The 24860-nt window shown below is 36.2% G+C and overlaps 1 protein-coding gene across 1 annotated transcript in view; it reads right to left on the bottom strand.

Moving 5' to 3' along the window:
- Positions 1-24860, bottom strand: part of SUGCT (succinyl-CoA:glutarate-CoA transferase) — a 327908-nt gene that overhangs the window by 53010 nt on the left and 250038 nt on the right. Inside the window, exon 13 of the mRNA XM_086468093.1 lies at positions 2183-2246. Within this exon, the coding sequence (XP_086324219.1) occupies positions 2183-2246 (64 nt within the window). The remainder of the gene's footprint in view (positions 1-2182; positions 2247-24860) is intronic.

The raw sequence follows: 24860 nt of genomic DNA, 5'->3' as shown, positions 1-24860 counted from the left end.
TAAAATTCGGCTTACACGGTTAAGAAATAACAGCCACCCGTTTTTATTGTGAGATCAGAGTCTTTCCAGTCTCTTTAAGGAGAGACGGTTTTTAGTCTACTCAGTTTCAACATTCACATTAATATCTTAATCTTGTTTGATACCAGCAACTGAGTGCTAAGTAAAGTTGTTCTCTACGAAATACAATACATTCAAATATAATCACATTGAAAAAAAAAAGTTTTAAATATTTTAAATAGTCATTGAGAAGCAGTTTATCTACTGGAGGTCTTCTCCACACACTCTTCCTTGTACTCTTCAGATATATCATTGACCAGGATAATTCCAGGGTACTTCCATTACCTACCATCAACAGTGGCCAAACTCACTTCTGCACCTCCATTTTGGGACAGAGTAATGCAGTCTTTCCAGTAATATTAATAGGTCCATTCAGCTCACACTGAATGAGTGCCCCTCACCCTTCCCTCCCCTGTCTTTCCCCTCCTTATCCTCCCATGCCAGGAAAGGAAGGAATTCTCTTTTCCCTGCTCAAATATCCAATAATGATTTCAGCCATCTGCTTTAATACAAGAAACTCTTCATAGAAGCCCATCTAAATGGCAAACCATTGGAGATTAAGATGATTTATTTTAGTTTAGTGCAGTGTCACTGGTTTAATAAAATAAAAAATAACTAAGGATTTGGGAAGTACTATGGCTTACCTATGTAAAACTCACTCTCTTGCCAATACATTCTATCGCTGCTGACAGACATTAGAACATTCCTTTCATCTCCTTCCTCTTCTTGCAGTTTAACCTATCCCCTTAAGGAGTATTTGCTTTCTCTAAGATAGATTATACACTGTATGCAACATGAAAACCTTACACACTTTCTCTACCATCTGCAAGGCTTTTCTGCCCACTTCTTTAAAAACAATTAAATCAAACCCCTTATTAGTCTTTTCATTTTGGATAAAAAAAACAGGATTACTTTTCTGTTACAGACTAAACCAAAAAGATTACTATTTCCAGATATGTTAATCTAAATTAGAGAACCATTTTTTGAATACAATCAACAAAACATCCAAGCCTAGTGGGACCAAGTGTGGAATGCAAACTGTGATAAAGGGCAAATATGAAGCACACACACACACGCACAGAAAACATCCCCTCTATTCATGCAGAAAACATGATCTAATACGGTATTGATTTCTTTCAAATAATTCTTTCTGCATCCCAGTGTGATTCCAGGATATGCAAATTAAGATAAATTTTATGGGTCAAATTCTTCTTACCACTACATGTGCTCAAGTCAACTGAAATTGATGACAACTGGATGCTGCGTCAGAGGGTGGAATTTGGCACAGAAAAATCACAATCTAAGGAGAAGACGTTAATAAAAATGAAAATGATGTGGTGCTTTGAATGAAGGAGGAAGCAATTCTCAATGTGGCTTGGGAGAGAGAAAAGCATAGAGAAGCAGAAAAAGTTGACCCAATAGCTATTTGATTATCAGATAAGGCTCAGTCGTCAAAACGGAGCCAACTGTGAGGATCTGAATGAGAATGTTCATAATGGTTATGGATGAACCTAACCCCATTCCATAACTAACTCTAATGGAAGTAAAGCTACACCAGCTCCAAGTCCTGATCCACTTAGAGCTGCAAAGAGGAGAGACCAGTTTATTACTTCTGTATTCTTTAGGAATCCAAAATAGCTATTTAAGACTTCATCATTGTAGAGCTCCATGTCCAATGCCATTACACAAAATAGTGTGATGAAACCTTCAGCATGAACTTCCCTCCTCTCTCTTCCTTTTTTTTTTTTTTCACAACAGAAATATCCCTAAAAGAAGCCTGTGTAACTTGCAAAATAGACCTAAATCAAAAACAGATTCACATATTAATGTAGATGATTTAGCACTAATATTTCTAGCAGTGGGAGCTTGCAAATATTATCAAATCCATGTTCATGTTTTATGACAACTGACCGATGAAAACCAGAAGCTATTCTGACACACAGTTTAACCCATTTTTCTGCTACCGGAATGAATATGAGCACAAATGTCTTCTTGGTTAAACTTTTGTTCATTTGAGTGAAAAGTGAAGATGTGTCATGTCCTCAGCTCAGTTACAGAACTACCCAGGATGTCATGTAGCCTTCAATTTCAAGCTCCATTTAGAAAAAAGAATTAAACATCTAACCTGGAACAGCTATCCTACCAGCTGTTGGATGATTCATTTCCATCACAAGTCCATTGTGCAGCACCTAGGAAAAAAAACAAAACAAAACATGGTTGTAATAAAAAAATATAATCAGTTCCTAAACTCAAGAGGAAAAAAATATATAAATACTATCATGTTCTTTCACAGAAAATCTTAAAATATAGGGAGATACAATTTAAGTAATTTGCTTTATTTGTAACATGAAAGCCCTGATGTTTGACACCACTCTCTATTTATGCATCTAAATAAACGCTTCAGTAAGACTTTACACGTCTAACATATCTTTAAGCTCTTATATCCAACAACAAACATCAAAAACTGAGCTGCAAGCATGTCATGTTTTCAACCATCAACAGACAGCTGGTACAAACATGGAATGAGAATTAAAACCTTCACCCACTTTCACTTTTAATCTGCAATAAGTATCGAAGGCCTATACATAAATTATGCTATCTAGGGGGTGGGTTTCACCATTACTCAGTTGCTTTGAAGCTTGTAATGAAATGCTGTCCAAGTAGCTCTTATAGACATTTGGGAAAGAAGACTTAATTTTGATGTCATTTCTGTTCTTTCAGGTCAGTATGCTGTGCTTCAGCCCCATGTATATCTGTATGGGATGATTATTCATCACAATTTCCAGTTCCTTGTTATTAACCTCAACCAGAAATCAATGCACGATACCGAAATTCTCAAGTAACAGAGAAAAAGAAATTCGTAAGAGCAAACTCACTGCTATTGTTAACAGAATTCTGCATCCAAAGTCAGTAAGTAATCTTTATCACTTCCTTACCTATTATTCTGCCATCCTTCTAACACTGTAATCTTATTCACATGATCAGAATTCTTAAAAAATATTTATTTTGTTATTGAAGTATCCTCTACTAATAAAAAGCCACCCATTAACCGATTATTTCAGTATCCGATGTAACAAGTCTAGAGTGCTTTACCAAATGTATCAGCTATAGAAAATAAAAGATAGGCAAAGACTGTTAAGTGATCATGTAATACATCTACCTATTCTCCTTGCACTATGAATAACACTAGCAACCTTAACTATTAATGACAAGTGTTGGTCTAATTATTCTTGAAAATTTCCAGGTAACGAGATGACAAATCTCTTATGTAATCTGCACCATATTCTCATTTTTTATTATTAGAAATTTTTCTCCTAATACATAATGTAAATATCTTTGCTTTGTATTAAACATCTTTATTCCTGTCTTTTCCTCAACTGGACACAGAAAACCTATCTCTAGCATCTTTATAACATTTTTTTACGTACTGAAAGATTGTAATCACATCCTCCCTCAGCCTGCTTTTTTCTAGACTAAACAAAACTAATTCCTTTAACCATTCTTTCCAGGTCAAATTTTGTGAACCTTTTATCTGTATAGAATAGCATGCTTAAGAAATTCCCATTCCCGAACAGGTGGTGTCAAAAGGTCAGGTCAGCTTTCTCTTAGTTTGCAGGGCAAGCCTATTTAGCTGACATTTAGAAATCCAGATATTTTCAATAATAGATGCTGGTGGAATAATGTCTGTTCACTGGTCTAATTGTTTGGCGCTGCACCAAATCATTAGTTCTGTTTCTCTTTTGGAAGGTTAATGCCTATGTTGGTAGACTTTCAAGTGAGACATCCAGAATTTTTTTCCAAATGACAGAATTGGAAAATATAATTCCTTGAATTAACTCATATTTAAATCTTTCTAGTTATGCCCTTAATCAAACAGTATTAAAAGTTTGGCCTCCTTTCTCTGCAACTTACTCACATGGTATTTCTTTATGCATTTAATTGATTATTTGTGACCTGAATGCAAGAAAACACACTTATTTGAACTTAAAATCAGCAGCACACCCAGGTGCATAAGCAGTTCTTTAGCTGGTGAATTAAAGGCTGTACCTAAAAGTGGTACCATTTTGTTAAAGAAAACCATTTAGATTCTCTAGCAGCTGCTCAGGGCTCTACAAAATTCATGCCTTCCTGTGCTCTCAGTCTCTAAATTCTTATTCTGATAAGGCAGATGTATATTACTTTTAAAAGATTTCCTTTTCCTAGACTCAAATTCCATCTCGCTTTCCTTTACAGAATGAACTAAGAAAACCTGCAGTACCTTTGAGGATCACCAGTCTAACCTCTATTCCCTTTTAAAAGAACTGTTTAAGATGCAGTCAAGCTTCCTTTCCATTTTCATGACAAGTACAGTGTTGATTTTCCCTCTCAGACACATTATCTTCTCAAAAAACACTGCAATTGTCATTACACTTACTACTCTTATTTTCTACAGTTATTAAGCTTCCACTGATACACTCAGTTACATCTTTTCTTTTGAAGAAAACAACCCCAAGCAACAAATCTGGCCAAAGACTGGGGTTTTTTCCTCACATCAGCAACACTGTTCAAAAGAACTGTGTAATTTCCTCTTTCATGTATTTCACTATCAGGGTTCCCAAAAAGAAATTGAAAAAACAACTTCATTGGCCCCTCCTCATGTGCATTTTCAAAACTATGAAGGAAACATATAAGATTACTGCACCCTAGCCTTTGGGAGAATGCAATGTTCACATCCATTATCATCAAAGACAGGAAAGTCTGAGGACAAAGTAAGAAACAGAACTTGAAGGCCTTCTGGCTCCATTGTCTTGTACCACTCAAGTGGTCACGATCCTTCTGATGTGGTAGAGTCCTTTATCCCCTTTGTATTCACTTCAGTCCAGCATAAGGAAATGATGAATCAAGAGGATTATGTACAAGACGACAGCCATCAATAGATCCATTTTTAATTATTTTTTTCCATATGGCTGGAAATACTCTGTTATTATATTATCTGTTACCATTTGAGAATTTGTGAGTCAAATTAATGTTTGGGTGGCATTTTACGCTGATTATAATGACATCATTGTAAGGGAATCAGAAGCACAGTCTTCTGCCTTTCAGTAATAACTTTTTCACGTCATTTCATTTTATTCCAAAGACAGCCATCTTGTAGATTAAAGAAGGAACCTCTCTTGTCTGTCTGCTGGTTAATGAAAAGAAAACCTGGTGTCACCATTTTGTAATCTTATCTCAACAGCAGTACTAGCAGTGTCCTGCTTTTATTTGTGACACGTTCATGTAGGATGGGTTTTTTTTCTTATTCATACATGTTCATGTTTTTCCTCCTGACACACAGAACTGTAAAGGAACAGTCTCTCCTATTTGTAAGAAAGACCAAAAAAAATTTGCACAACATGAAATAGTAAAAAAAATCTCTGCATTCTACTGAAGTTAATAGAAGACAGGGTTGCTCTGATTTGTGCCATCTGTTATAATGATTCCTGCATCAACTTTTGCTACATAATCTTTTTTTTAAAAACGTGCATTTTCTTGCAGATTGAATTTGAAAAACTATATAGATCTTTATATATACAATGAATTCTCTAGCACTAGTTGCTACAATTCTACTTTGGGATTATTTATTTTATATGCAGACAGTATCAGATCTGCCTGTGTTACAAAAAGAAAATATTGATCAGTGACGGATAAAAACAACAGAAGTCACTATATTTTAAATCTATTTAGCCAGTATAGGTTATTACATCACTCGTTTCACACTGCAGCAAATAGAACAATTCACATGATTATGTCATCTAACCTCAGAGAATAAAAGAATTTAATTTAAAAATTACTTCAATATTATTTTCCCAATGCTATATGCAAGGAAGTCCACATAGAATCTTTAAAGCAAAGATCTTAACATTTTACTTGTGTAATGCAAACCAAGGGTAATTTAACATATTTCATCATATATATTCTCAGTTGTTTCATCATTTCCTCTTAGCTTGTCATGAGAAAAACTACTTACTTTCTTACATCAGCTGCTATGAAGCTCACAGTAATTCAGATACAATAACTTCAATGATTAATTTTGCTCTTTTCCCTAACATTGTTAGTAACTGCTAGTTGAAACATGGTTAAAATTTTTATAACAGGCAGAGTTAAAATCCCTTAGCCATCTGCTTTCACAAGGAGGATCAAATATTAAGTCTAGTTACTTCTTGTATTCTCACCTTGTTCAAAAGAATCATTCAATTGACACTACTTTTCTGCATTAATATTTGTATTACCATTGGTCATGTTCAGTTCAGTATTGTAATTTTTCTTTCAGTGTTTGAGTTTCTTTTGAGCCTCACTTAAAAGCCAAGTGACATACAAGGAAGAAAATGAGAATAAAATGAACTTCAAAATAAATGCAATGATGATATAAAAATACAATGTGGCTGCAGGAACAATTTTAACTTTCATCTTCATGTGAAAGACATGAAAGGCTGAAAATCTAGATTCAGATATGGGCTTTATCTTTGACCACTTAGGACATAATACAGTACATACAGTGGTTCAAGACACTTTTTCAACTTTCACAGATCCTTCAAGGAAAAAGGTGAAACTCTCATTTTTCTATGACTGTACTATTGCTTAAGGTATTAGGAGGTACACACTATTAACACGTATAGTGGCTTTCTTTGGAACTTATGCGTGAGTACCTACTTATCTATCTAAAAATCAGCTAGATAAAACTATCATCATGCAGGATATAGCTTCAGGGTGATTTAAAGAAATCTGGTTTTTCTTGGGCACTCTACAACTTGTAATATCTGATGCTTGATGATGGGTCCCTTAATTGACAAATATAATAACAATATGTATATAAAAGTGTTCTTTCTGTAAAAGATTATATAGCAAAGTAATAAAAGTTGTGAAACAGAAATTGATAATGAATATGATTATTCATAAGTGTTAATCTTCCTTGCATCCCTTAAAAATGAATGGCTTTCTTACATGATAAGGAAGTAAAATACTTCATTATAGTATTGATGCAGCAGCACAAATAGGAGGGAGGAGAACCAGAAACATTGTTTCTGCCTTTTTTCATGTGGATAATAGGGTGTTTGGCCACCTAGTAAACATGTGGCAAATTTTGCAATTATCATAAGGTTCATTTCATATCACGTTAGTTCAACTGTAATGTAGCTGATTATGCACGTAACCAATCACCCACGACAATGCGGTTCCTCTTTGAACTGCCAGTAAGGTTCCAAATTCATTCTAGGTACTACCTGAGATACAGTCAGCTTCCAAATCCCAGTCCAAGGAGATGCTAGAAATAGAAATATACCAAACATCTTGTCAGCCCCCCACTTCCCCCCACAAGTTTAAAAAGTTTTATTTAATGTAGAGCCATGCATTCAAAATACCTGTTTGTACAGATACCACTCTCTCACAGTTTCATCTAGAGCTTAGTGAAAACAATTTTCAGGGACACAAAGGAAATGATGTAATCATTTCCTCCATATTTTCGTAGCCACAAGATAGCCGGCTGTTGGTAAATGTAAATACTACTCGTGTCTCCAAACCATGAGAAAATAATAATACTGTTTTTCCTGTACATGCTAAACATAGAGTTATGGCCATAATCACCCCCTAAAGAAGTAACAGCACGTGCTGTGAACACAATGCCATATCACAATCACATCCCACATCCTAGAAGCACCTCTTCCCAAATAAAAAGAGGTTAGCTCATTTGAAATTTGAAAAGGATATTAAATGTATACCTATCTGATGTCTGGTTCCACTTGTTCTCATATTTCTAGAACAACAGTATGCAGCAGAATGTTCTACCTATCATCATGTCGTTCCACGTCACCCCACTTTTTTTTCAATGCAATAGTATTTTCAAGTCCTGTTGCAAATAAAAGTTGTCTTTTATCACTAATAATTATCATTCTTCTTTCCAAACACAGCTCCTAACATATAGGGCTCACCTGGAGAAGGTAATATCATCTCTCTACCGTATGAGCCATGTAAATATCGTATTTGTGAACCACATCTATCTCCACTTTACCTTCATCTATCTCTCATATTTGAAGTATCTCACCATTTCATGCTGGAACAGTATATAATTTAAACAAAAGTACCGTTCTTTATAAATTTCTGAATTAGTGAATTCTTTTTTGTTTCTGGTTGTTTGTTAATCTGTCTCTTTACTCCGACACGCTAAATGCTGTAAGTATGAGTATGTTGTAGTCCCTTATGTCCCTAGCACCACATCTGTGATACGAAATGAATCCAACAAAAGAAAACCACAGTTCACTGGAATGCCCTTATTCTCCATTTCTGCTTTCTACTAAGCCTGTGTCTTACAGATTGTTTGCTCTGGTAAAGTTTTTTGTTTCTTTGTGGGTGTGAGGTGATGGTTTTGACAAAGTCCTTACTATGGCACAGCTTCACAACTTTTTACACACATGCTGTAGACAAAATTACTTTTTTATTGACATCCCTAGGGATGGTGTTTTGATGCCTGAAGCATATATCTTTGGTTTAAAAAAATATCGATCCATGTAACCATATTCAAATAATTCTTGCTTTTCTACTTGGCTGCTGCATCTCTTCTTCTTCTACAGAACACCTCAACTGGATTCCATGTTGATTCTTAGGATTTATCTTCCTCACTTTTTATTTAGTACCTTTAGCCTAAAGAGTTTTTACATCCCCCAGTCTAACAGTGGTTCTATAAATTAACTATTGGCTCTTTAATATTGAATTTCAGTTAATTGTGGTTGTTCAGCCTGGAGAAGAGAAGGTTCTGGGGAGACCTTATAGACACCTTCCAGTACTTAAAGGAGGCCTATAAGAAAGATGGGGGCAATCTTTTTAGCAGGGCCTGTTGTGATAGTACAAGCAGTCATGGTTTTAAACTAAAAGAGCACTAGATACAGACTAGATATAAAGAAGAAATTTTTTACAATGAGGGTGGCGAAACACTGGCCCAGGTTGCCCAGAGGTGGTAGAAGCCCCACCCCTGGAAATATTCAAGGCAAGGCTGGACAGGGCCCTGAGCAACCTGATCTAGCTAAAGATCATTGCAGGGGGGTTGGACTAGACGGCCTTTAAAGGTCCCTTCCAACCCAAACTATTCTACAATTCCATGAGTTTACAGTGGCCATGACTTTAATCCAAAAAGGCCTGCTCTGATACAGGACTTCAGAGTTTCTTACCTGCAATCCTGTACATCACTTAAGTCAAGAATTGCCATTCTGTTTGCATGCTCTAGAACTAGAAGTTTCAACAAGGCAATCACTCAGAGTGATGAGAAACTGTTTCCCTTATGCTCTAGCCCACTGTGACATTTGACAAGCTAAAGGTAGTTGAAGTCACCCATTATTACTACCTAATTAGACTTAGTTGATTCTTTGATCTCCTTCAATGTTTTGGACTCAATATCCATTTCCTGATCAGAAGGCTCAACAGTATAGTCCTTTTACTGCTCCCCCAGCTCGATGACCTAATCTCTCCTTCCTGTTCAGTTTATAGCCAGGTATTACACCCTCCTATTGATTTTTGTCATTCCAATATTCTTCTGTAATGGCTACTATGTCAAGAACCTCCTTCTTTGCCAAGAATTCTATGTCACCTATTTTTTCTCTTACACATCTCATGTTGGTATACAGATATGTATAGGATTTGCATGCATTTGGAGAAGCAGGGAGTTGGCCATATAATTTTTTTATTTAACCCTTAAGTTTGACACTGTCCTAGCTTTCCAGAATTTCTCAGTTGTCCCTCCTTTGGTTTTGCTCTACATTTCATTCTTGTCCCTTACACTTTTGTATGACTGACATCATTAGCAGATGTCCTTAAACAGTGTAAGCCCTCATTTGTCAGCTTTTACTCATCTCCTGTATCAATAACCACACTTATTAATTTCCTACACCAGCAACCTATTTTTGCTATGGTTCCAGACAACCTCTTCCACAGACATTCTTCCTCCTCCAAAGCTCTGTGTAAGTACCCCAATGGACATCCTACTTCTTGTCATCCATTAACTAAAATACCGTAAAACTTAACTCATGAAACCTGCACATTAGACTAAAAGCAGTTCAGAAGTGAGCATAAAGATGATGAAACTTCATTAGTTTCCAGGATTTCTTTAGTGGTTCATAGTACTGGCACAGAATATATCCACCAAGGTGAGCTCCTCCCAGACACCCTATGAAAGCTTGTTCTTAAAATTCTGGCCTCACCCCTTCCTCCCTGAGAATCTACTCAGCAAATTGTTTCTGTGGCCACACGAGCCAGGAAAATAATGTTTTTAGTAATTCCATTTCCTAAACCATCTCTCAAATTCAATAACAGAAGTAAGATATGACCCTGATACTCAGAATAGTTCTATTAATGTTTTACTTCCCTTAGCACCTACAGCTACAAAATAAAAATGAAAAAGTCATTCCTGCTAAATCAGACACAGTATAATGCACAAAACAAAGATAAATTAAATAATCCCCAAAAAATTAAACAATGAAAACCATTTGTGATAGATCAGAAACACCTTTGCCATCGACTAATCATGAAACACATACTTATCCTTGAGAAAAAGTATTAAATTCAATTTATACCTCACAGTCTAGGTAAATATGAGACAGCGACATCTATATAAATCTCAAATGTTTTCATCAGATGTATTGGAAAATAATGAAAGTAAAAGAAGGTATTTTTATTCTAATAGCAGACCATATTCCAGTAAAGAATCAGTTTTCTAACTCTTGTGGAGAAGCAAGTATTTCAGAGGGGTTTATCAGCATATGGTATAATTAAAATTTATAATGAATAGCAAGGAGATCAAGAGAACAAAGACTTATAACTCAGGTGAAAATATACACAAATGCAAGGACACAAGTATGTAATTAACTGCATAAATTCTCTGATTTTCAAGGTTGCAGACCTGACCCTGACTTCAGGGTGCTTTCTGGGTGCTCAAAAACCAGGCCCCTTCCCTCAGGTGCGCAGGTGTAGCTCCCCGATGACCCCTTGCACGATCAGTCTGGAAACACGGCAGAAGCGAGAATCTGTCCTTACTGGTTAAAAAATACATACACTTTTCAGATGTGTTTTTTCCTGAGAACTGAAATGTCATTGTAAAACCACATTTTTGGTGGGTTTGAACGTGTAAAACCTAAATTCACAGAAATATTTAAGCAAAGGTGGTTGGCTGTACTGCTATTTGGATACGAGACCTGGCTCATCCTGATAGTGAGGTGGGATGTGGCTGTATGCAAAGCACTGGCTCTGGGATCAAAGAGCCTGTCTCCAGCTGCGGCACACCTTTCATGTATAACACTGATAACTCCACAACTGATCACCTGGAAGGTGCTATAGAAACAGATTGATTTTATTACTGCAACAGGCTGAAATACTGACTGGTTTTGCTTCTTTCAGTTAGAATTCCCAGTAATTTACTGCTAGCAATGGTGTTACAAATCACTGTGTTTTGATATTTTTCTCCTGCTTTAGATTATTACAAATACTATATTCAGCATTTAAACATTATGTTTGCAGTTTCTCTGATGAAAAAGCATGGACAAGCCTAATTACAAATAATTTTTAAAAATGCAAGTGAATGTAAAAATGAAGAGAAGTGTCCTGGATGGTACATGAGTTACATTAGTTTGGTGTTGAGAACATCACGTTTCATTTGATTTTATTTCATTGCAACTTATCTCTAATATTAAACAACAACAAAATAAGTTTCCCGATGTTTTCCTTTGTGCAAACTGACTTGTAAATACAAATGAACGTTAAGTGTATTCCTACAGTGGTAAGAAGCTAGGACTGCCAGCATTCAAGCAATGGGTACCATAAATGGGAGACTGATGGGGAGAAAATACTGAGAATATTTCCACTGCCATTGTTTTCATACCAATTCTGTAGATATTTCATATGTTCATTATATTCAGGAATCATATTCAGACTTGCCTACGGAGCTGGCAATGATGAAGAGAAAATACTGATGGTTTCTGTGGGGCTTTGTACAACTGAGATTTTTCAGAAGTATCTTTTTACCATGTGGTATAGAAATAAGTCACACGCAGTTGTAGCTTGCAATCAAAACGTGCAAACTTTAACAATATTGAACAGTGAGAACACTTCTAATAGTTCTGTTACAGAATCATGTGTTTTATAAGATAGACATGAATGTAATGGCAAGAATGCATCTACAGAAGGAAAAGAAATCTCAATAGTCAGGAAGCCTCAAATATTCACAAACTTACTGCTGGGTTAATAGTAAGCAAAGGAACCATTAACAGCAGCATTGTACCATCATGCTAATATATCACTTGGTTTCTGATGGTCCTTGGAGATCTCACCTGTTTCTCCCAGTACAAAGTACATAATTAGTACATGTTTTCCAATCTTGCATGCCACACTGAGCTCCCAAGAGCCTTCTTTTAAGTACTCCATCCATCTTTCACCTGCCATGTAAGTGTTGTGGTTTATTTATACATCATTCACTGTTTTGTTAGAGCTACTCTGTCAGCTTAGAGTACTTACCCCTTCTTCCCAGGACTGCAAAACTTGCTCATCCACAGAGAACTGCCACTTAACATTGGCACCTGCTTAGTATTGTAAAGTACATCCAGATGGGAGCATCTCCCGGCAGACCCTCAATCTGCTGCAGGCAGAGATTCATTACACCTCTCCTTATAAGCAGTTTATTCCTCCATATTCTTGCACTGACATTTGTAGCCTTGTAGAGAAGGAACTGTGGTTTGAACTACAGTATTTTGAGTTAAGTCAAAGGAGCCCTGTGGAGAAACACAGGCAGACTACACTGGTAAACAGCATAGATGCTGTTCAGCTTGAGTGTTGGGTTTTCCTTCCTCATTGCTTTATGTCCTGGGCAGTCAAAGGAACTTTCATTAACAGAAATTCTGGCACTTGGAAATCTTTCCTGATTTATACTCTGCCTCATTAACATTGGCTTTTGTAACATTTAAGATAGAGAACTCCTAACCATGCGTACACCAAGCAGTTGGGATTAAAGAGAGCTACTTGCAAGACACTTATGATGAAGCATACTTAGGCGGAAAATAAGTTCCCACTTCGTATCAGTATCTTCCACTCCTTTCTAGCAGTTCAGTACTTAACTATCTTTATCCACTTTTCCATTATTAACATTTAATTTCACAGGTTTTATTACTCAACCATAAAATTTCTCTCCAAGTTGCAGAAAAGCAAAAAGAAACAAGAGCCATGAAGGTATTTCAGAGCTATGAGTGTACACACGAAAGAGGTGATTTCTTTCTGAAACTAGCCTTGTTAAAAAAACAGACACACAGTTTTGAAAATACTGCATTTCACAGTTGGTCAATAATGTGCATTAGATATTCTGTGAGAATTAAACATAAAAAGCAATTACTATAAAACTATGAGAAAAAAACAGCACAGGTTTTCAAATACAATGCTTCCTATGAACTTCGCTGTACTTCCAGACTACTTTTGCTTTAAAGTTAATGATCCTATGCCATTAACCTTAACAATGAAAATACAGGACCTAAATTTATAAAACAGAAGGAAAATATTGCAGTTTTGAGTGCTAACGCAAAGACTTCACAATAGCCTGCAGTAATGTCACTGGCTATTATAAGAAATATTTTATTGACGTTCCCATAATGAAATCTCATTCAGCTGGAAAATATACATCAACTACTAAATGAAAATGAATCTTATAAAAGTGCTGTTTCTTCCTTAAGCCACTGAAATGTTATAAAACCAGAAAGTTCTAGATATACCCCTAAAAACATAGAGAACCTGATAAAGCATTAAATTTGTATTTCTGCACTGATCTTCCACATTTTGTTCCCATTTGTGGTCAGAGGTGGCATATAAGAACTTTGCTTTGCCCTGTCAGGTTCCCAGCAAGGACACCTCAGAAAGCAGGCACCAGGGCGAAGCCTCAACAAACTGAAGTATCAGCAATTATGTGTGGAATTACCGTGAACATTATCCCTAAAACTTACACTCAGACAATCACATGCTGAATATAAGCCCGATCAGTCCCTCATGACATGCTTTCTTCATCTCAGTTCCCAGAATAATAATCAGAAATCCTGAGAGCTCACAATGCCTACATAGAGACAGAAACTCTCACATGCTCTCCAGAAAAACACCTTCATACCTTTTACAGATCAGTTGATTAGAGCCCATAGTTTCTGAAACAACTTGTTATAGAAACTCTGAGGGACCAAGGAGCGGGGGGGGGGAGGAAAATACTAAGGACTGACTTTTTTGCTTAAAATCTTACACCAGTTTGCATGAACAAAGGCATGAAATAATTCACCTGGGTAAATTTGTATCTGAATGTTCTGACCTATTTTGGAAGTTATATACAATTTTAACTCCTCAACTTTGTGTTGAAGGTTTCTTCTACCTCAACAGTGGTACCTATTATGTCATATTACATAAGTTAATACTAGGATTTGATAGCATTAAAAGCAGAATTGATAGTAATCTCTCATGACAGAAGAGTATTTTTTCCAAACATTCAAATCTAAGCAGATGTTCAATGTAATTGGAAACACAATTTGTACATGTCTACATATGCAATCATTTCAGGGCCTTCATAATACCACCGATTTGCAACACTTCACTGTATCTGAGTTTATTCGAAGCAGGTTGCACAGTAATTAACATTTACCAGAAGAAACTTCATATATAGCCATAAGCACTACTTTGAATATTCGCTTTGTATAAGACCTTTCATTCTAACTAGTGCTATTTAAGCAAACAATTAGAACAGAGAGGAATCAAACTATATAAAATGTACAGAGGTGACACGTAATAAAATAAAATAAAAAATATTATTGAGGCAACAATTGTCTTAGGCTTGCAGCTGTTTCATGAGACTAGATCCAACCTGGGTTAAATTTAAATACAACACAAATGCATCAAAATTTCATGTTTTGGGCCTTTTGATGAAAATTCTACTAGCTTATTATACGGTATATATTACCCAAATGGCAAATCTATCAAATGAACTCCAGTCCTGAAAAGGATTCTTCTTCCAGAACTACTTTTGGACAACAAATCTCTTCAAATCCTTAGTATTCCATGCAGGCCACAAGAAGTTTGCTAACATAATCCTGCTTGAGTATCAGAGCAAGTATCTGCTATATTGTCTAGATAGAAAAGGTTGTTTAAAAATGCTGTAGCAATAAAATTATATATGATTTGGCTGGTGGATGAAATCAGCCCATCACGTGACTATATTCTGAAGTTATTTTCATTTAGTCGATTGATCACCTGCTGTTCAAGACATTAGTTGGAAGAGTTTAACATTAAAAAAATGTGTGGTATTTCAGACCAAAAGGGAGAGTACCGTAATGTTTGATACGTTAAGTTAGTTTGAAAAGAATATTGTTCAGCAATACAGGTGTTACATAACTGGAAGTCATATCTTTTAAGTGCACATCACAGGATACCTTTTAAAGAGAAAGCATTATTTCTTTGTATCTCATTAACATATATCTATACCTTACATACAGCGGAGTGCATAAAACCAGAGGGTTTTCTGTGATAATTGTTCCATATACCTGTTCATTCATTTTTTTAATTTGCCTGACCTTTTTTCCCCCACTAGACTGCTTAACTGAGGTCAATACAATGCAGAGCTTGAAAGGGATATTTAAAAGGCAAGTGGCAGAAGACCTTTTATTCCTTAACATAGCCATATGAATGTTGAGATAACAACTGATGTAGGCTGTCAGTCCACAACCTAGAAGAGCCTAAGTAACTTTAAGAAGTGTTCCTTTAGTATTGCGACTTCCATTTTTGCACTATTTGGGTTTTGTGCCAACCAGAAAAAAAAGTACCAAACAAAGAATGTGGATCAGAAGTCACAAAAATTGATTTACAATAAAGGGAAGACCAAAAGAGGTGACTACTTTTACCTATGCCAAATAAGTTATACAATAGAATAAGAATGAGGATGAGAGTAAGAGTAAGAATAGGTCTAGTCCAGCTGGAAGAGACCTACAACAACCGCCTAATCTAGTCCCACTGCCTGACCACTTCAGGGCTGGCCAAAAGTTAAAGCACGGTGTTAAGGGCATTGCCCAAATGCCTCTTCAACACTGACAGGCCTGGGGCATCGACCACCTCCCCAGGAAGCCTGTTCCAAGGTTTGACCACTCTCTCAGTAAAGAAAAGTTTCCTCACATTAAGTCCAAACCTCCCCTGACAGACATAGCTTTGAGCCCTTCCTACGCACCCTGACACTGGGTCCCAGGGAGAAGAGCTCAGCACCTCCCATTCCACATTCCCTCCTCAGGAAGCTGCAGAGAGCAGGGAGGTCACCCCTCAGCCTCCTTCTCTCCAAACTAGACAAACACCCTGTCCTCACCCACTCCTCAGAAGACATGCCTGCCTGCCCTTCCCCAGCTTTGGTGCCCTCTGCAGGACACATTCAAGTCACAGAAGAAATTGTCAGTTAAAATATTTAAACGGTTGTAACAGCAGTTGGAGATGGGGAGCAACAAGTCAGGGTGATGCACTGGCATGTAAAAATATAAAAATTAAATAGGAAAAACATAAATTTGGCACCATTTTAACTTCTGCTGCTAAAATCTACCTATGCTTTTAGACGGATAGAAAATTTAAACCTAAATTAAGTAAAAATGTTAGAAAATACACTGTATAGAACTACTCTGGCTTTTCAGAAGATAGAAGGATTTTTCAGTGATGTGATCCATCTCTAGTATCTAGGTTCTGTAATTATGTAAAAGGCCAATATCCTAGTATTTCCTGTGAGTATCAGGTCACGGCAGAGACCTACTAGAAATCAATTCCTATAAAACTTCTAGCTTAATTTCCACACAAACAGATATAAATTGGCTTCAGTTAGACAGCCTTTTCTTTTTTCTTCAGAACTGCAAACTTCAGTACCTGCAAACATTGTCTCACTCATCCAATATCACTATTTAGTTAAGATAAATAGAAAAATAATAATTATTCCAACATTTCCCCAGTCTTTACTTCAATCTTACATCTGAAGAAATATTCTTTTGGAAGAGCTAAACGGTTCTGTCTTTGTGTTCGTGTTTTCTGAAGATACTACAGCTGCCAGTATTTGATGGACAGCTACTTTTTGAAAGATGACCACTGTTCACCGCATGCAGCCCATCCTCCAATTACAGGGAATCAGAAATGATCAAAACACAGTTGCCACATAAAATTAATTTACATTTACTACTGATATGGACTGCAATGGAATATGTGACCTGGTGAATTAGTGAAGACAGTCAAAGAAAGGATTTCTCTTTGAAAAATGAACTCACATTATGGGATTTCTTGCTCTGTCATGCATGTATGGGTTGATTTTGGAAATTAACCTCATGACCCACATTCACCTCAACTACTATTAGGCACTTGACTGAGGATTGCAAGACGGTAACCAAATTGCCCTCATTATAGCAACAGAGAGAAAGACACTTCCAGAGGGTGATTATGATTCCGACTGTGATTATCATTACTATAATTATGATGTTACTCCATTAATTATGGACTGATCTTACAATAAGAATGTAGCTACCTCAAAGATCTCACTTAAGTGCTTAGTTTTAACTTAGAGTATTCAGGACTGTGTACATCAGTTCCTCATCTGTAAAATGTGGGAAATAATATTTCCACAATTTTTCATAAGAATAAAAGGCACACAGGACACTGAAAGATGCAGAAGGGACATGGTGTTGGGCTAATTTCAGATCAGTGGACACAAGTCATCTGCCTTCTAATTTACTGCAGCAGAGGTGAGACAGGCTGCCAAAACAAATTTGCACTATATAATAAAATCCTCAGTATTGCTGAAATTCACTGTCACTGCTCCCGTATATCCATTGACACAGATGTTCCTTATCAGTTCTTTCCATTTTACATATAATAAAATAGTCAAAGGCTTACAGTCAATACTCTGTGGGTTGAAGGAAAAAGCAGTAATGCATTCAGAAAATGTGACCTGAGTAAGTGGTTAAGTGTATAAGGTATAAAAGGACAGCTCAGATATGTGTATAATCCAGTTTTCCTTTTCAGCACAAATGGTCCATCTTTAGTCAAGCCTCTTTGCTTACAGGCAGTTGACAGTTAGGGCTTGCCTGCATTTTCCCTTAATCCATCAACACATACTTGAAGAGAAAAGAGATATTCCATCTCCAGAACAAATCTGGAGTTTTTTTCAAGTAGGGCTCATGGAGATAGCTTACTTATTTGTCTTGCATAAACACATCACTTAAGAAGACAACATCAAAGACAGCAGAGTTGTCATAAATCTGATGCTCGCTTTTTTATTATTACTGCTTAGCTATTGAAGGCAATTATGTCTTTGCTGAACTTCATGAAGGTAAACCACGCTAAGCTGGGACAATTTTCAAATTTAAGGAACATGGTACACCAAAAAAATCATGAAAAAAAAAGTTCCATATGTAACCAATACTCAAATGCAGCTACAAGATACTTGGCTTATATTTACCTTGTGTTTGATTACTAAATTGTAGCTGCCTAATTTTGACTGCAGTTTATTCAGGGAGGAAAGCAAATGAGGTAGGAATTCAATCTGCTCTGAAGTAGTTCCACAATGTGAACCAAAGCACGGGAAATGGAGATTTGCTTCAAAACCTCTAAAATCCTAAAGTAAATGCACTCACAGTTACTTCAAGGTTCACTGTAATTAAGCAGGAATAATTACAAAGAGAAGTATGTAACTGGGCACCTGGACAAGGAGCTGTGTAATGTAACCTGGGGTTGTATGTTGATTAGCTAGCAGGACAACAGATCCTGCTTCCATTGACGTAAACAGGAGTCAGAGCAAAACCCAAAACGTGCTGGGCTACTGCTGTTCAGTCAGGTATTGTATTTTAGCCTATTAATGATGAATCCCAGATGGACATTCAGTTGTCTCTTGGAAAACTGGAGTAGTAAATACATTTTGTTCACTATAATTAATCTATTTAGGTATAAGTTCTAACTTTCAGGCTAAAGACATCCTTCAGGCATGCAGAATGTTTTTCTTTCTACTGCTAGGCTAGTGATGTTAGACTAACGTGATTCTGTCATTGAAGCTAGCTGCTGGCATCTTTCTGCTGAAGTACCCATACTTTTCTGTTTGCAAAAGCTGTCAGAGTTTGAAATCGGTATTAAGTTCAGAAACAACTGATCATTCATTCCAATTAAAATAACATGCTTGAAAACACTTTAGTGGTTTAAAATCAGCTACTGTATCTTAGAAAATATGTGTAATCACAGAATCATTTGAGACTGCAAATAGAGAGAAAACAGAAACCCCTCAAGAACCTCATCTTAGTCCAGTTCTTGTTCTCATAGCAAATTTCTAAGAGGAACCAATCTAAAGCCATAAAAAGCTCTTTCTGCTTTTTATACTAGCAGAAAGGGTATAGGTTTATTTTTCAGATTTACAAAACAGTATTGGTTTTGAAGGATTACGATCCAGAAAAATGTTACTGCTATATATTGAAATTAGATGTTTATACAGTAAAACACTCAACACACAATAGTTCATCAACCTCATATTACTGTGCAGTACTGTGATGTCTTTAAAAGTTTATTCTCCTTATTTTGCTAATTAACATCAAGATTTTAAAATTAATTTGAGAACAACATGAAAACCATATGTTAAAATTTTGATGGTTGTGATCAAATGACAATAGATATCTGTTAGTTCTCCCTTCAACTTTGTCAATATTTGTTAAAAAAGCTTCCCAAAATCATCATAAGGATTAACAAAACACTCTAACACACGCAAAGACAGAAGTCTAAAAATCAGTAATTAAAATTACAACTAATAGTGTTGTCAAGGAAGAAAAAGAATACAAATAAAGGACTTAAGCTACATCTCAAAAATTCAATGGCATAATTCACATCTGTGAAAGAAAAAAAATGAATTTAAATCTAAAATTTAAACCAAATTCTCTATCTCTATTAGCTTTAACTTCCATTTACTGTGACACTGAATGGAAGTTCCAGAATTTGATGTTCTATTTTTAACATTTCTTTTAATCTTTGAATATCACTAGAGAAACCCTAAATGCTTCACAATCCTATTTTCTGCTTCTTGCACTGACATCCCAGAGTAAGAACTCTTTTTAAGTTTTATTTGATTATGATGGAAGAATCTTTCTCCTAACTGCCACTATAGATCTGACAGCAGATACAGCATCAGGGGCATGGTCCTCATGGCCTGAAGATCATAGCTAAAGTTTCTAGTGGAACCACAGTCTCGTTTTAAACTCTGGTCATATGAAAGCCAATCATAAGAGTTGTTTTCTCATCGAGACGTGTGGGCAATCTGAGTGGAAGAGCTCAGCTCCATTGTGTTTGAATATACTTGTTGTTTAATGGGTTCTAGCAGGCATAACATTGTTTCTGGAATGTTTCTTTAAAATTTCTTGAGAATTTTCTCTTATACGTTTAATTGCTTTTGCTTGTATGCAGAGTTTCAGACATGCAGTTTTATGTACAATGTATTTTAAAGTGGCATTTAAGCCTTGAAAAAGAATTAGGAGAGCCATCATTCTGAGAAAAATAGTAGCTGTTCCCTCAGCAATCTGAGGAGTAAATAAAATGTCTGTGTCGTTCTGCAGCACTAAAATTATGAGGTCGACTGCCAGTGGTGGCACTCTCTGAGGGACAGAATGAGGATCTAGAGGAAGCACAGACGTCCCCATGATTCCTGCTTGCTAATGCCTGCCAGTAGTTAGTTTTATGCATTAGCATGATAAGGTCATGACGCAAGTCTATGGCTGTTCCAGAAATGTTTTCCTCTTAAAGAAGAGTTTCCAGTGACATAAATCAGGAAAAAAAAAAGTCTGAAATTACTTGGACAATAGACAATGAACATTATTTCTAAAAATAGTGGCATTCAAGAAAAAAAAAAACAAAACAAAACAAAAATCAAGACTTCTCTTCTTGCCCTACATCAATTTACCTAAAATGAGTACTTATCAAATCATACTGCTTTGCCTACGTGCTTCTCTACTGCTGCTAATTTCACTATGGAGAAAGAAAAGCCTAATGCAATTTTTGAAGCTTCATGAATAAAGAATGTACATACATGTGTTTTAACACTTTCCATTGCCATCACAAGTCAATTTGCCTGTAATTCAGCTTGTTTAGGAAGGACAGTACTTGTGCTAATGTAGCTTAATTAATAACAGTCAGAGTTAACTCTGCTATTTTGATTCTATGGATTCTTGCAACGTTCTTTAAAGCACTGAGAAGAGGTTTGAATGGGGGGACTAGGAAAGGAGTGAAAAATGAAGAGGCACATGGTTTCCATTTGGGGGGAGGGAGTCTGTTAGGAAATTTACTTGACTGCTGCAGGCAATATTGGAGGATTAAATGGAAACTGGCTGAACCTTTGCTTCCAGTTTATAAAGAGCATTCACTCTATAAAGTTTCCTTATAGCACCTTTTTACATAATGAGCTTTAACTAAATTCTGTCAGCACAGAAAGTGGTTCATATGGTTTAAGATGTGTCTTACTTCAGGAATTCAGAAGCTTCTCCTTTCAAAGTGAGAAAAGCAGCTTTAAAGGAGAGCTTGAGTCTTGAAGCGGTGGAAGATATTGTACCTTTCCCATGTCTCATGCTTTCAACTAGAGACTTGAACAAACCTACAGCAGGATGTTCATCTTGTCAGCTGCAATTATCTTTTATCTGATTATTCATACGCTATTCGTACATAACCCTCAGTCCCTTCAGAAAGTGTGACTTTTTCCAGTAGTGCTATAACTGGTAAGAAAAGTAGGAAGGACAAATATATAACCTGATGTAATTTATATTTAATTTTCTTAATTTTCAATTTGTTTTCTTTATTTCTGTTCAGAGTGCAGAACAGTTTTATCTATAATGGTCCTTTCTGAAATCTACTTGACTCATCAAGGTGGCTGCCTCTCCTTTTCTTTCCTTTTTTTCGCCCTTGACGAATTTCCAGCAGGCTCAATCTTGCATAAGTACCACTAGATGTTATGAGGAAAAGAACACAAGAACATCCAGCATCAAGATTTAAAGTGTCATCACCCTGCCCTTTTTTGTTGTTGTTTTGAGCTAAATTCAGCTCCTAATTATTATAAACAATGATAATGATATTTTGTCCTGTTGTGCTTAGAGAAATATTGCAGTATGTTGTTTCAGGCGTTGTGCAGCTACAAAACCTCTGTTGCCATTCTAAGTAGACACAAAAGTTTAAGAGACTTAATTGTTCAAACACTTTTAAGAATGTAAGTAGCTTTATCACTGCACAATGTTCCTGGGAACTCAACGTAGTTACGCTATTCATATGTGCAATTGAAACTGAGCTTGTATCTTCAGACCACAAATTTTAAAATCAGTAGAGTTAAATTCTATTTTTTCTAACCAGGAATTGTGGAGATTTTGAAGTCTTCCAGAAGTAGTGTTTTTAGCAATGTTATCCTTCTGCAAATTGTTCCTTTTTCAAACCATAGTTCAATCCAAAAGGATAAGAAAAAAAATTAATTCTGGGGTCAAATGAAGTGTTCATTTCAGTTGGAAACTAAGTACTGATATTCATGTTTGATTAAGTATAAATGAACTTGGTCTCAAAATGTTACTTCGAGATGAAAGATCAAAACAGTTCTAAACTGTTCTAAATGGCTGCAAAGAAATACTGTGCTTAATTTTTCTTTTTCAGATGAATCTATTTAAAGATTTACCAAACAGTTGAGGTTGAAAAATACCATCATCTGGCAAGTATTCATTTGAACTTTTGAAAGGACTTTCCTTGTAAGTGCTATTCAAATGAAAACACTGAAATACTTTATAAATATTAGGTACTTAATGTCATATGAGTAACAAATTATTAACATCTTTACAAAAGTAAGGAAAGGCTATAATAAGGTAAAATACAGACAAATGTATAATGCTAAATTTGATTCCTATTTAATCAATACAGAAGTCAGAATGCAGTAAAAATTAAAACTCTATTCGGACAAAGGGGCTGCAGCAATGCAAACAGGTGATAGTGAAAACTGAATAGCCAAAGAACATTATAATGACACATGTATTCTTCTTTTGTTTGTTTGTAATTTTGCAGCCCAAATTATCTCCTTAAACTCCATCACACAATTAACAAAGTTTCTGGCACACTAACTTAGCAAAGGGGGAAAGAATCAATTTTACAAGTGTAATATAAAATGTGATATTTATATTGTTTTCCGGTAGTAATCAGCACTGTCTGATGTGCAAGTAATTTGTTGAATGCCAAAGACAGTCATGTCTGGCTAACAGTTGTTGGCTGATTTTGCTGAAAGCTGTGTGTCAGAACAGGAATCTGTTTGTGGTAAAACGGTTCGTGCAGGAAGGTAGGCAGCCTGCTTCCACATACTGCACTAATGATGACTCTTCACAGCAACCACATTTTCCATTTTGGACCCCTGCTCTAAGAAGTCCTAAAATCTCCACTGAGGGAACCTAGGGGGAAGAGGGTATATTCCTCAAAGTCTCAGTTCCCAAATGCATAAATTAACCAAAATGAAAACAAGATGAAAATCACTCTCTCGGCTAAATTAGTATTTTTTTTTTTTATTTTAAGCAAACTAATAACTGCACTTTGTCTTTCTTGCCCAAAGATCTCAATATTCTTTGCATTAGATGAACAAGCCTCAGATAATGTATTACCTTTTCCAAATATTTCTACTGGGTTACAAAGAGACAATGAAATGAAGGGATATGAAAGAGAAGAATGAGCTGAAACATTTGCTGCTTTACAGAAACCCTGGGAAAGAGCTATAGCCCTAGCCGAATCACAGTTGTCTCCTGGCAGCCCTTTAACCAGGGTGGTGGGTCAGCATGCAGGATGGAAAAACCCAGCAAAGATAAGCCTAACCTTTTCCTACTGAGATGAGCTGAACTCCACCTACTGAACTTGAAAGAGGAGAAGTACCAGTCACAAACCCACTAATCGTCTTCTCTTCCCCTTTCCTCTGATACCCAACCTGGAACTGTGGTGAACTGAACACTAATATAAGCACCCTGGTAGTGGAGCTGCTTTATACCCTGCAAGAATGCCTCTGGAGTGTATTGCAAGCCAGCCCTCAACTCCATGCCAGAGGCCACACAAGAACTGTATGGCACAAGCTGGGAACAACCCCAGGTTTCCCAGTACAGAGACCTAACTCTTGACAAGACTATCCTTCCTTCTTCCTTACTCCTTTATTTTATTTTCAGTAACATGACATTCTAATCTACCTTGTAACCCCATTAGTGCTGCATGCCAGTCCCTTGCCCATCTGCAACAGACGCCCTGTAGTCCCAAAACCACTGCAGATGGCACTTTTTCAAGCCACACTAATCAAAATGAAATATCTCTCAATTAATTATCCCTCTACAACCTGCATTCCAATCCCACTCCATAATTGACAATTACTTGCCCATTCTTCCTCACAAAGCCTGGAGTAAATTGGATAATTTTAGCATTTGTTTTATTTTGACTGTTCCTAAATTTAACGTGGGAAACTCTTTGCACCCACCCCTCCTTCCTGTTTTGGTAAAACAAGTTAGTTAGAACCCATGTCTTCACAATTAAATTTTCAACAACACGTTACTAAGGTCATTGCCTCAGCTGTTTATTGATCTCATTATTGCAAAAAGCATGCAGTTATGGCTATGTCTGGCCCTTTGTCATACTTTTTCTCGTGATTTTAAAATGTACTAAACAACATATTAAAAATATAATATTTAATATAAAAATATATATTTAGGCCTCCTCTCCAATTTCTTCCAGATCAACATGTTGCAAGGTATTTCCCAGTTCATATT

The sequence above is a fragment of the Leptosomus discolor genome, chromosome 7 (assembly GCF_034619465.1).
Source record: "Leptosomus discolor isolate bLepDis1 chromosome 7, bLepDis1.hap2, whole genome shotgun sequence".
Taxonomy (NCBI): domain Eukaryota; kingdom Metazoa; phylum Chordata; class Aves; order Leptosomiformes; family Leptosomidae; genus Leptosomus; species Leptosomus discolor.
Note: the sequence above shows the minus strand (reverse complement) of the source record. Positions and strands in the feature narration are given on the sequence as shown.